We start from the raw sequence: 13,502 nt of genomic DNA on the forward strand, positions 1-13,502 counted from the left end.
TTAACATTTTACCCAAGAATAAAATACTAAATATCACCATGTTCTGAGATGAATAAAATTGGTCCACCGTAACTGTTAATTTTTTCCCATCCTCCCTTTTTCTCTTCTATCTCTTCCTTTATTAGTGCCTTCTTTGTCCCATACTCCCAAAATTCTAGTAATTGAATACTTGAAGATGAATGAATGAATGATCTCCTGTAATTATTTGTTTAATGTTTCTCTCCCTTCCATTGGACTGGGAGGAAGTTCTGTGAGGACAGAGAATAAACCAGTCTTGTTCACCTCAGTATGCTTAATACCTAAGATTAGTGTATACTATGGATTCAGTAAATTTGGTGAATAAATGAATAATAAAATGTTTTTTGAATGCTTCTTTAAAAAATTATATTTATTTAAAGTATCTTTATTTTATGTTGAAAAATCTTGATTGTGAAATAGGATGGAGAAAAATTATAATAGAAATAGAAAAATATTTTCAATAAAAATATTTTTAAACTAAAATTGCTACTTGCTCTTTAACATTTGAGGAGCAGTACAATAAGTAATCAATTTAAAGTGGTTTTGGAAGCTAAACTGTTGATTATTTTGAATTAATATTTTAAATTATATTTGACCATGTGACCTTGATTAGCTCATTTAACTTATGTTCCAACTAAATTAAAATTGTTCGAGGGCATTATGTGGAAGTACACATATTTTTACAATAAGTATCAATTTTAAGCATTTTAATTGAAACATGATGTGGGCCTGTGTAGAAAAATAGCATTTTTATTATTTATTTTGAACTGTAACTTGAGAATTTTAAATATTGAAGAAAATTTCCAAGCATGACAGGAAAGTATGTACGCTTGGGTTCAGAATTTATTATTTAAGCAAAAGAGTGTGTTATAAAAGGCCTGACTGATCAGAAACACAAAGGCCAAAGTAAGTGTAGCGTAACTCCGCAAAACAATGTTAGTATAGACCATTCTGTTAATTGTTAGTTAACAGGTGCATACAGATATTTCAGTTATTTGGTAGATAGGGGGAAAAAAAGAAAGGAACCAAATACTGACTACAATGTGGACCTCGTTAATGCAGAAAGTAGCCATAAATTAGAACTCAGTATATTGTTAACTTTAATTTGACCACTTGTTTAGAAAGGCTATTAATACTTGGCTGTGTAACAGCATACTTTGGAGAATAAAATTCTATTTAATGTTTTATAATGTCTTTTCAGCTCTAATTTATTACAGTATCTTTGTTACTATTTGCTTAGCTTTTGTTTCCTTGTGACTTTAAGGGCTTTAGTTTTATCCTTTCTTTTTCTCTAGGCATCCACAAGGACAAAGATAAACCCCCCAGCTTCTCTGTTGTCCTTGAGACTTTGAGGCATACCTTGACAGATTACCAGAACAAGCTGGAAGATGCATCTAATGAGGTAACACTTGCACTGTTTGGCTTCTTCGGCCTACAGCAATATGTATCGCTTGCTTGCTACAAAGGTCAAAAAGATTGGAAATGCTGAATTGAGAGCGGCAAGGATACAAAAAATTATAAATTGTCTGTCATTGTTCTCTCAAGAATGGTATAAAGTTGCATCTCACTTATGTTTCTGTAAATCTTTCAGCCACACTATTATTTTCATAATTTAAAAAATTGTCATTTGTCTTCATAATTTATCAGTTTAATTTTATAAGTTAAGCTAATAAGTTAATATTAAGTTGTATTTAAATGTTAATGTGTTTTTATGGCATTTGGAATACTTAGGTTTTGTCACTGTTTTAAGATTTATACAAATTGTGAGTCAATAAAAATATTTAAACAGTCATTTAAGAAATGAAATCAGTTTTCAGTCTCTAAAGGGAATAAAGTATTGTTAGAAGTTTTTAAAAACAAATGTCCATTTGATGTAGCCTGGAAGCTTTTAGTTTGCTGATTGAAAAATCTCATGCTTCTCTTTAATATTTGTATTGTTTATTATGTGGATTAATAGTTTTCTTGGATATTAAAATGTTTTATGAATTTTTGCTTTTAAAATTAAAGAGTTTAATTGCATCTTGTCAAATTAGAGCATATGAAGTGATTACATTAAATATAATTAGTGAAACAACAAACATTGAACCAAACACAAGCCACATAGCTTGCCTTTTTTCATCTCTTTCCTTTATAATATAAAGGCCATAAAACCTTTACATTTCACACTTGAAAAAAGGTTTATTTTAGTTTAGTTTACTAAAATGGATGAGAAAGGAAAAGTGAGTTATCTTAAAACCCTCTAATTGTTCAAAAGGCACAAAAGAAAATGACCATTGAAATGATTAAATTTCTATAAAGAACAAATATTGCTAAGTCTTTCCCAGTGAGACAAGACAACCTGTATTGTTAGCAGTTTATGAAACTCTTCTGAGGCTTAGGTCTGGAAGCTGCAGGGTAACTAGGAACATATTACCCACAGTGAATTGTTATTTGGGAGGATGAATGTCACATGATCCTCAGCACAGTTGAAAAGTCGACTCAGCAGGCTTTGGCTTAGTAATACGCTTTGTTGTGAATCAGTGCCAGAGACAGCAGTGGGGAAACCAAGGGGGTGGCTGCAAAGAAAGCAAAAAGAGCAGTCTGACAGAAAGAAGAATGAACTGTCAAAGAAAATAAATCACAAGTGGTGCAGGACCAACTGATGACCTGCCACAAGCCTTCCCAGTAGGACTGCATGTGACCGACCCTGAAGTTGTCATGTGGAGTGAGAGACCATTGAATACCCTCATGATGTATAGAAAGGATAGTCTTCTCTTCTGTCCTTTTTTCTCTCCTTATAGATGCCACTGCTACTGGCATTTTGGCCCAGTAGGATTTTAAGAATAAAGTTGTATTTGTTTACAGTAAGAATGAAATCCCTTATCCAGGCATCTAGTAACAATACAGTAGCGTCACTGATATTTTAAGCTTGAATGTTTTCTTTTCATTTTAGCCATATGAACTTATGAGAGGAGCTACATAGCAGCAATATATTGACATTATATATATACACATATATATGTATACATGTATATATATGTATATATGTATATATACATAGCAAAATAAATTGACATTAATTATTATTGAAAAATTTTCATTTAAGTAATCTTATAAAAAAGCATTTAAAATGCTTTTGAGTTACCCTTCCTTGTAAAATGTACAAAAGTTGCTTACATTTTATCTCATCAGCTAAACAGTGTGAATGAAGCTAAAGAAAAGGCATCTAATGAACTTGATTCTACCAAACAGAAGATAGAGTCACATACTAAAAATATAAAGGTACTATGATTTAGAGTAACTTTTTTCTTTTGTGTTAAGAAACATATTTAAAACTATAGAGAAATAGTTGAAAATATATCTTCTACTTTTTCTTAAATATATTTGGATGCAATTTTAATTTTTTTATTGCTGATGAAAGTAACAAGAATTTTTAAAATGAAACTTGATTGGAAAATGTTTTGGTTAAAGGAAAAATTCATTTCCCAGATTTAATTATAATAATTTCAAACCTTAAATACATCTTAAAATATTTTACATAAACATATCAGTATTTGGAGTCGATTTTCATCTATTTTTAGACTGGAGCTGTTGTTTTGGTACATCATGCCTGGTAATGGCTGAGGCCACAGTTGGGCAAAGTCCAGGACAACAGTTTATTTTCTGGACTGGTTTTATGTACTACATCTTTGCAAAATTATACTGTGGCAACTGTAAGTTGCTGAGTATTGTTGGAATTTAATTGTGTTGGTTCATGTTGAGTGTGTCATGGATATACCTCAATAGAATTTGGTAAGCTTAATTAATAAATAATTAAGCTAAATTTTGTGTCACTTATTTTAGATTTCTATTAGTATTTGGAATGACATTGAAAAGTAAAAGTTTTTGTATTGAGTATAAAAGATTTGTTTAAAAATGCTATTTAAATATACTTAAAATTATTAAGCTACCAAGTTATTTTTTTCATAAATTGAAAGGAAAATTCCCTATTAAAATCTTTTTGGAATAATTAATTTCATTAACATTTTATGTAAATGCTAAAATATAACACATTTTCTAATTTTCGAGCTAAAATATGCACTTGAAAAATACAATTCAATATAATACTTTAAAGTTTGCCATTACAAGCAAATGCTTCCCTTTAAGATTCTTTTATGTTAAAGCTTTGAAACTCTTCTTTATGTTCTTTATATTCACTGCCTCCCTCCCCTTATTGGCCAGATTTCCTACAATCCCTTTATTTGGTGTCTCTGACAGGACCTGCAAAATAAACTGGCTGATGTCAATAAAGAGTTAAGTCATTTACGCACTAAATGTGCAGACAGAGAGGCTTTAATAAGCACTTTAAAAATGGAACTACAAAATGTGCTGCACTGTTGGGAGAAAGAAAAGGCACGAGCAGCCCAGTCTGAAAGTGAACTCCAGAAGCTCTCCCAGGCTTTCCATAAGGAGACTGAGGTAGTACCTGAGATAAAATGACTGTCAATAAAGACCTTTGACTAATCTTCATTTTATACATTTACACACATCAAGTGACTCTTTTTATTCTTGTTAGATTTACTACAAATCATTGTTCTAAGATGCGTTTTAAATATTTTATGACAACTACAAAATCAGTGACACCTCTGCTTTTGTGTTATACTGTTTTGTGAGAGAAGTAATATAGTTTAACCCTTTTATCACTTCTGCAGCTAATTTTGACTATTGTAGTTAATCAAATCTCATGCAGCTATATTCCTAGCAGTCCTTTCAAGGTTTGTCTATTTGCCAACGTCAAAATTATTTTTTATTTCATTACTTCAGTAGCTTGGTATGGTGGAAAGAATATGTTTTTTTTTTTTTTGCAATTAGGAGGACCTGGGCTTGGATCATGGTGTTTCCATCTATAAACTGTGACCATGGACAAGCTGCACAGCTTAGTTTCTCCAAATCTTATTTTTCTTATTTGTAGAACAGGAATATCTGCTTTAATAGAAAGTCTTCTACTCTTTATGATCATATGATGTTAAATGAATTTTACAAAAGTACAAGTCCCAGAAAGTTAAAACTTTTCATTTAGATGCCCTGGAGATTTGCCTTTTCTTTTGTATTTATTAATGACTTTTTAAAATATGACAGAACTTTCATAATCTGTACGAACCTGTATGAATGGAATGGTTGCTTATATTTTCTTTTACCCTTGAATTAACGAACAAGGCTAGCTAGTGTGGAGCTGGTTTATCTGAGTCGTCTTGCATATTGTGTTCATTACTCAAATAAATATGAACGTTAATGCCAAGAAAGTAAAAAGGAAACATTCTTTCCACTCTTCTTACAGGCTGGGATTTAAATTGTGTCCACATGAAGGAGTTGGAATTGTTTTACACATCAGATAATCATTAAAGTAAAGGAAACTTAAAGTCTGACTATTGTAAAGTCAGCATGTCTACAGCATTGTGGTTGGGTTCAACATGTGTCAATTGATTTTGGGTCTTGGGATTCTATTTTTCATGCCAAATGGATGATTATCATGCTTAGTTTATCACAGTCCAACCAAAAGGGTATAATGGCAACACAATGAATTATCCTTGAAAATGAACTCAATTATTTGGTGAAATGTGGAGAGGGAAAGATTCTAGTGCCTAAATATTATATTTGGTTAAATATATTTAGTAACATTTTTAACATCTCAACCTAGTTGAAAAATGTAAAAGCGATCTCTGTTTATAAAAATAAAAGGCATAAGTTATGTATGAAGTATCTTCTGTTTTCTTAACTTATTTATGGTTGTAACTACATGTTCAAATTTCTTGTTTTTTAAATTATTGTATTTGGAGAAAAGTAAAGCTGCATATAAGATGAATAAAAGGTATATATATATGTATTCATGTTTATATAAATTCACCTTAGAATTTCTACTTAAACATTTTCCACATAGCAACAATTAGTTTTTCTTATCTAGATGACTAGAATTTCCGTTTTATTTTCCTTTCCTAGATTTTCTTCTTTTAAAAGTTTTCTTTTCCTGATAATCTGTTTTAAAAATCTTTAGGGAACTCATTTTATCTATTAATTCTTGAAATATTCACTTTGCAGTTTCACAACTGCCTTTGGGGCAATGCTTTGGAACTTATAGAAGAAACACCTTATAAAGAGAGCTATTTGGCATTTTGTTAAGTAAACCATCTTTGTGTGTTCAAAACAAATAAGCTTTTTACTGAATTCTACAGTATATTAAATGTTTCTAGGTCATTCATTCAGCAATGAATAGTTCAGTTATTGCAAGGGCAATGTTCTTTAAAAGGCTTTTAAAAATGTATTTCTTTTGGACAGTTTCAAAAGTATGTCTTGGGCAGCCATTTTTTAGTAATATTTAAACACAAATGCCCAGTGTGTCAGTTGCTTCATGAACTTATAAGTGGAGGAAAACAAATGAGTCTATCTTCTGTATCTTTGATATGACTGTCTGCTTTACCTAAGGGCTTGAGATAGCTTTCCTATAAGTGGTGAGTAAACTGAAATCACGAGTAGAGGAAGAAAGCTGAGTAATTGTGTACATATTAAGTATGGAGATTGGTATAACTTTTTCTTTGGCAAAGTCAAATAACACTCTTTATACTGTTTTTCTTTTTCACTTAACACCTGTTTGACAAAGGTAATATGAAATTTTAGAATTACTACACTAAGTTAGAAGGGGCTAGAAATGACTACTCCACTTACCTCATTTAGAGTGGAAGAAGCTGAGGACTGAGTAGGTGCTTGCTTAGATCATATACTCATCAGTAGCAGAGCTGTGGTCAGAATCCTGGTTTTCTGACTTTTAGACTTTAGATTTCATTTTTGAATACCATGTGTAAGCAATTCCAAATATTCTATGTGATACTTAGTGTTGAAAGTGAAAAAAAAGTCATCAAAATGACAATTTTCTGAGAAATGAGTATTTTAATTCTTTTCCAGGGTTTTGAAATAAATTCTTCACCATGTGTATTATATATTTTACTTAAAATGTTCATATACTGGGTTTAATTTCCCTTTTTTTCTCACAGGAGAAGCTAACCTTTCTTCATACCTTGTATCAGCACTTGGTAGCAGGCTGTGTGCTCATAAAACAGCCAGAAGGCATGCTGGATAAATTCTCTTGGTCTGAGCTTTGTGCAGTCTTGCAGGAGAATGTTGATGTCCTGATCGCAGACCTGAACAGGGCTAATGAGAAGGTAACTGTCCTCAGGCACCAGATACCTTTATTAAATTCAGTGACATTTGTCCACATCACAGTATCATTAAGAAGGGCTGACATTCATCTTATTTCAAAAAGAATTTGGATGTTAATAATTCAATACCATTAATTATGGCTTGTCTACAACTCAGTTTGATGCCATTGCTGTGGGCATGTAAATGTGACTGAAGTCTGTATGAAGTCTCTAAGCTCCACTTTCTGTGCAGGACATGCTAATACTACTAGCCAGTATTAGCCATAGGGACCTAATTAAAAGAAAATAAATTAATCTTACTGATGAAGCAATTCAAAGAACTTAGTCATTTACATTAATAAACCAACTCTTTATGTTAGCATAAAATCCAAACAAAATAGTTATTTAAAAACATGATCTTAAAATTCTTTGCATAGGAAATATGAGGTGTTATTTTAAGAGATACTTAAATTTTAAGATTATATGTTTATGATTTGTTTCTTAAATGTAGTGAAGTATACATTATAAAACCACAACCATGCTTTAGTATATAAGAGAGATGTTTTGCAGGAGAAAACCATAGACTTTTATGGTTACTTTACCATTTCTCACTTCTAGGAATTTAGTCTTTCAAAAATTATTTTTTAAAAAACTTCTTTTGGTTATTGAAAATTAAACAGACTTAGCAGACTAACATATGCCATCACTGAAGATGTTGTATTTTTTCTTGGATCTATTGAACTGGTCAGAACTATGTTTATGTGTTCTAATTTCCAGGTCTTGGTTGAATTGACATTTGCTCTTAAGGCACAGGAAGAAAAAAACTGTTCCATAAGTTTTTCTTGACTGTTAAAGTAATGGAACAACATCTTGGCTCATTTTTGGGATGAGATTTCTTATTGCTTGAACATTTTACCTTGGCCCTATACAGTCATAGGCAATGAGAAGTTGGATTGTAGATTTGAGGAAATAAATTGTGAGAAGCATAGATGCTGTTCATGATTGTGGATATGTGTATAATGGGTTTGAAAATTATGGATCACATTAAAATGTGTGCATGTGTATGCTTATCCCTCTGACAGAGCATTATATTTTAATAGCTTTCATAGTTTCAAAATATCATTAATTGCCACATATGTTGCAATTATGTGAGGATTTTGAGTGTGAAATAAAATTGGTTGGACCATGCTGTTTTATTATATGTGAAATGTTTGTAGATTTGTAAATCTCACTTAAATACCTCCTTTCCCATTGGAGTAGCAGAATAGCTTGAGCTTTGATTCCATAACTAAGATTACTTTTCTTAATCTTCCCAGTAGAATTGTTTATAGAATGAATAACTTTATTAGAAAAAGGAGAATAAAAAATTTCTTGTCAAAGTATACGAATATTCCATTTAAAAAAATCGGTAATTTAACTTGCTAATTCTTGTCTCAATTTCTTTATTTACATTTTAGCTTAAAATTTTTATATGATCTTGAGGAATAAAATAGAATAGAAAAATTTTGCTTTCTTTTTTGTGAGGGAATAATGCAAAGTAATGGACATTCTCTATTGCATTTCCCCGTTTAGATTAGTCATCTAGAATATATCTGTAAAAACAAGTCTGACACAATGAAAGAGCTTCAGCAGACCCAGGAAGACACGTTTAACAAAGTGGCTGAGCAAATCAAAGCCCAAGAGAGCTGCTGGCAGAAACAAAAGAAGGAACTGGAGCTGCAGTATTCTGAACTCCTCCTGGAGGTACAGAAGAGGGCACAGGTATGCTACTTCTACAGATAGCTTTAAAAAAATGGGGTGCTCAGGCTTTAAATATTTCATGTGTTTTCTTTCATACCAGTACCAAAACAATTTAAAACTACTTGAGAACCACATAGATCTTATTTAGACATGCACTCTTGAACATGGAAACGCACATACACATAACAAATATTGTACATGCGTGTGTTTTAAGGATTGTCTTTAAACTAAGTTTGGAAGTAGATGGATTTTAGGTTAAAACATTCCAGAATGCATTACTCAATTAATTGCTCAACTTGTGTTTCCTTTTTAAAATGAAAGTTAAAGGGGATTCAGTAAAATATGTAGTTTTAGTGTAGGTATCCTTTTATCAAGTTTATTCATGGTATTCCTAGGTAAATCATCATTTTAGTTCATTTGTGATTGAAATTTGGTATACCTGCTAATAAGAACTAAAGTGATAGATGCAGTTATATAGTTTTAAGTTCTAGTTTAGCAAAATAATTTATTGTGAGATGAATGTCTTCATGTTGAATTTGATTGAAAAGAGAAGTTATAGCCAGTTAACCTAACTATATTTTTCCCTGTACAAATTATCAATATTATTTATATTGTTAACTGTAATTCTTGGCCAATTAGCAATAATGTAATGATATAATATACTTTTTAGTATTGAATTTAACCCCAAGATAGAATACTCAGGGATCAGAAGGTTGCATGCTTTTTCCATAATTGATTCATTATTTCACCTCTTTCTTTGGTACATTCCTGTGTATGTTGTCTAATTTAAAACAAAACAAAATAAAACCTATGTATTTTTTGTTTGCCAATAACAGGTTACACATGGCTTAAAATCAGAGCATTCCTTTTTCCCAAACTTAGTATTATAAAGACTTAAATGAATGTATATATTCTCTAAAAGTAGCCATTTGTTCCTATATGCAGGGTATCATGTGATATGATATGTATTTTCTACTATTGAAATAAAAGACCCAAACAATTTATTTTTTATTATTTTTTTGAGGAAACTTGACATACTGTGAAGTGCACCGATCTTAAGTATATGTTTCAGTGGTTTCATAAATGAGAATACCCATTTAATAATCCCCACACATAATTTTTAGAACATTTTCGTCACCCCAGAAAGTTCTGTTGTGTCCTCTTCCAGTCAATTTCCACTCCCCACAGACAACCATTCGTCTGAATTCTATTATTAGAGATTAATTTTTCTCTTCTTGAATTTCACGTAAATTGAATCATTCAGTATAGTTGTCAGTGTTTGGATTATTTTGCATAAATAGTGATTTTTATGTTCATCTTGTATGTATCAGTAATTCATTCTTTTCTTTGGTTAAGTAGTATTCCGTTTTATTATATAACTATACCATAATTTGTTTATCCATTCTTAAGTTTATGGATAGTTGGGTTGTTTCCAGTTTCTGGCTATTATAAATAAAATTGCTACAAACATGACTGGATAAGTCTTTTGTGGACATGTGTTTTTATTTCTCTTAGCTAACCTTTAAGAATGCAGTTGCTGGATTATAGGATAGGTATATGTTTATAAGAAACTCTCATAAGTGTTTTCCAAACTGGTTATATTGTTTTATACTCCCACTGGCAGTTTATGAGAGTTTTAGTTCAACATCCACTTGCAACATTAGGTATTGCCCGTCTTTTATTTTCTTGGTGACTATGATGTTGAACACTTTTCATATTCTTACTAGCCATTCATGTATCTTCTTTTGTGAAGTGTCTTTTCAAGTGCTTTGTCATTTGAAAAATGGGATTGTTTGTGTTTTTGTTATTGATTAGTAAATGTTCTTTATATATTCTCGATATAAGTCCTTTGACATATATATCATAGACATTTTCTCCCAATCTCTGGCTTGCCTTTTCATTTTTAAATATGTCTTTTGAGGAGAAGTTTTTAAATTTTAGTGAAGTCCAATTTATAAATATTTTCTTCTTTGATTATTTATTTTTAATGTGTTAAGAAATCTTTGTATCTCTCAAGATTGTGAATATAATCACCTGTAGTATCTTCTAGGAGTTTTATAGTTTTAGCTTTTATGTCTAGATACATGATCCATCTCAAATTAATTTTTGTGATGTTACATAGAGATGTACATACATTACACCCTCTGCATTTATTGTTTCCATGCCATTTGTTGAAAAACTCTCTTTCTTTATTGAATAGCCTCCATTCCTTTATAAAAAAACCAACTGACCATATATGCATGAGTCACTTTCTACACTCTATTCTGTTCCTTTGATCTATTTGTCTTGGTACCAATTGTACACTGTTTTGAAATCTTCTTTTTTCCAGGTGGTTTTGGTAACTGGGTTCTTTGCCTTTCCAGCAATTTATTTTTATTACCTAATTTTTCTTCTAATTTGAATTTTTTCCTGTTAAAACCTGTTCTCTAAACTAGGGTAATTTATATCATGACTTGGAGTTTTTATTCATTGAATATAGGCAGTTCTTGACTTTAAATTCTTATCCTATGTTGACTACTATTTACTATGTTTATTGTCTTTCACCTACCTGCCACCTTAATTTTTCCCAAGTATTGTTCAAGTTATATCTTTCCTCTCATTCCATGCCAAAGCTTTTGAACTGACAAGGGATTATTAAAATGTATTCTTAATACTGAAGCTTAGATTTCAGGGATTGAAGGGACTCATTGTTCTGTTACTGTGAACTTGGTTTGGGAGTGTGGAAACCAGCTATTGCATGAGGCTCCTTATTGAACTATTATAGCTGTATTACAGGGATTTGACCTGTATCTAGGTTAACTGCCTTTATTAAGAAATGCTGGGGTAGGGAGTGGGAGGAAGAGATGAGGTGTGGGGGCGTTTTCAGGACTTGGAGTTGTCCTGGGTGATACTGCAGGGACAGTTACCGGACATTGTATGTCCTCCCATGGCCCACTGGGTGGAATGTGGGAGAGTGGGATGTGGGAGAGGAATGTGGGCTGTGATGTGGACCATTGACCATGAGGTGCAGTGGTGCTCAGAGATGTATTCACTAAATGCAATTAATGTCTCATGATGATGGAGGAGATTCTTGTTATGGGGGGAAGAGTGGGGTAAGGGGGGTGGGGGTATATGGGGACCTCATACTTTTTGAATGTAATATAAAAAATAAAGACAAAAAAATAAAAATAAAAGAATGTAAAAATAAAATGACAGTATTCACTTACTTCTGCATGTATTTTGGTCCTTGCATACATTCTTAGTTCATTGGCACAGATCTAATCTGGACTAGAACAATCTAGATTTGGGGAGAATTATCGATGTTGTATTTTCCACAAAAGAAGAGCACTGTGTCATTATTTCAGTGGACCTAAAATAATTGATGCTCCTAACATCCTACTGTTTATTTCTCTTTAAGCTTTGTGAGCTTGAGGGAAAGACCAATATCTAGCTCAATAATATAAGGACATAGATGCTTAATTTGATGACCGTATTTTACCCAGGTTAAAGGATCTCATTTTTTGAGATAAAATTTCCAAGAAGTTCAAGAAAATTCATAAACTTTAGCAAATAATTATGTCAAATGAGATTAGTGTTTTTGATAGATTGAATGCATAAAAATTTATTCAGTAAGCTATTATTGAAAATCTACAATGAAACAAGAACTTATGTCATAGTTGAAGGACAGACATTCTTTAGATTGTTTTGAAGAAGTGGTTAGTAAAAGATGGGTAGTCAAACAATAATTTATTTTTGTATCTGAGTTGCTTTTATCTGAAAAAAAAAAGAATAGAGGTGAATGCAATACTTTCAAATGTGAGAGCTTTAAAATAATTAGGTGTAACTAATATTAAATAAGTGAAATTTGTGGAATAGGCAGCTTAATTTTAACATCACAGTATGATTTTAGTATTAATTAAAATGTGCTAGCACACAGTTGGTAATACTTGAATTTTAATACATTGTACTCATCATATAAATATATCTGTGCCTACTAAAGCTGCTGAGTGCTGCCTTGCATTCTATTTACTAAATTTGCTTTTGTAATCTTAGTATTTTTGTTTTCTTTTTTTTTCCTATCTGGAAAAGAAAAAAATCACTGGGAAAAGAACTTTCTAGAAGTAAAGTTTTTTGCTATCATTTAAGTATGGCTAATCCTTGACATAATGTTTATTTTAAACACTTGGATTTAATTGACATGTTAGTGAAATCAAGCAAGTTTAGAATGGAAATCAAAAGTAAAAGGAATCCAGGTTCATTAGTTTAGTTTGCAAACTACATTGCATTTTTTTCCTCTTTTATCATAGTATTAAGAATACATTTGGAAAGACATAAGTGTTAGTTATAAAAGTGTTACTAGGTGTTGAAACTATTTTTTAATTGAACTTCCAAAAATATTCAGGGGTAAAATGGAACTTGTTTATGTTTTTGGAGGTGATAATTCCTTAAGGTTACATGCTTTCCTGAACAATTCACAGGGAGCCAGACACCATCCTGTGAACTCTATGTTTATGATGGGCTGTGAGTTGGTCTGAGTGAGCACATCTGCTGAAAGGAGAGTCCTCTGTTTATGTTTCAGATAAATGCTTTATAAACTCTTTGCTAGTAATAATGCTA

General features: G+C 31.4%; 1 protein-coding gene across 5 annotated transcripts in view; it reads left to right on the forward strand.

The window, feature by feature from the left end:
- CCDC171 (coiled-coil domain containing 171) overlaps positions 1-13,502 on the forward strand; it is a 549,802-nt gene that overhangs the window by 239,607 nt on the left and 296,693 nt on the right. For all 5 annotated transcript variants that reach the window (XM_058301890.2, XM_058301891.2, XM_071216746.1 and 2 more), the window contains 5 exons: positions 1,314-1,420; positions 3,190-3,279; positions 4,255-4,455; positions 7,023-7,190; positions 8,739-8,927. In XM_058301890.2, the coding sequence (XP_058157873.1) occupies positions 1,314-1,420; positions 3,190-3,279; positions 4,255-4,455; positions 7,023-7,190; positions 8,739-8,927 (755 nt within the window). The remainder of the gene's footprint in view (positions 1-1,313; positions 1,421-3,189; positions 3,280-4,254; positions 4,456-7,022; positions 7,191-8,738; positions 8,928-13,502) is intronic.

The sequence above is a fragment of the Dasypus novemcinctus genome, chromosome 8 (assembly GCF_030445035.2).
Source record: "Dasypus novemcinctus isolate mDasNov1 chromosome 8, mDasNov1.1.hap2, whole genome shotgun sequence".
In the NCBI taxonomy this organism is placed as follows: Eukaryota; Metazoa; Chordata; class Mammalia; order Cingulata; family Dasypodidae; genus Dasypus; species Dasypus novemcinctus.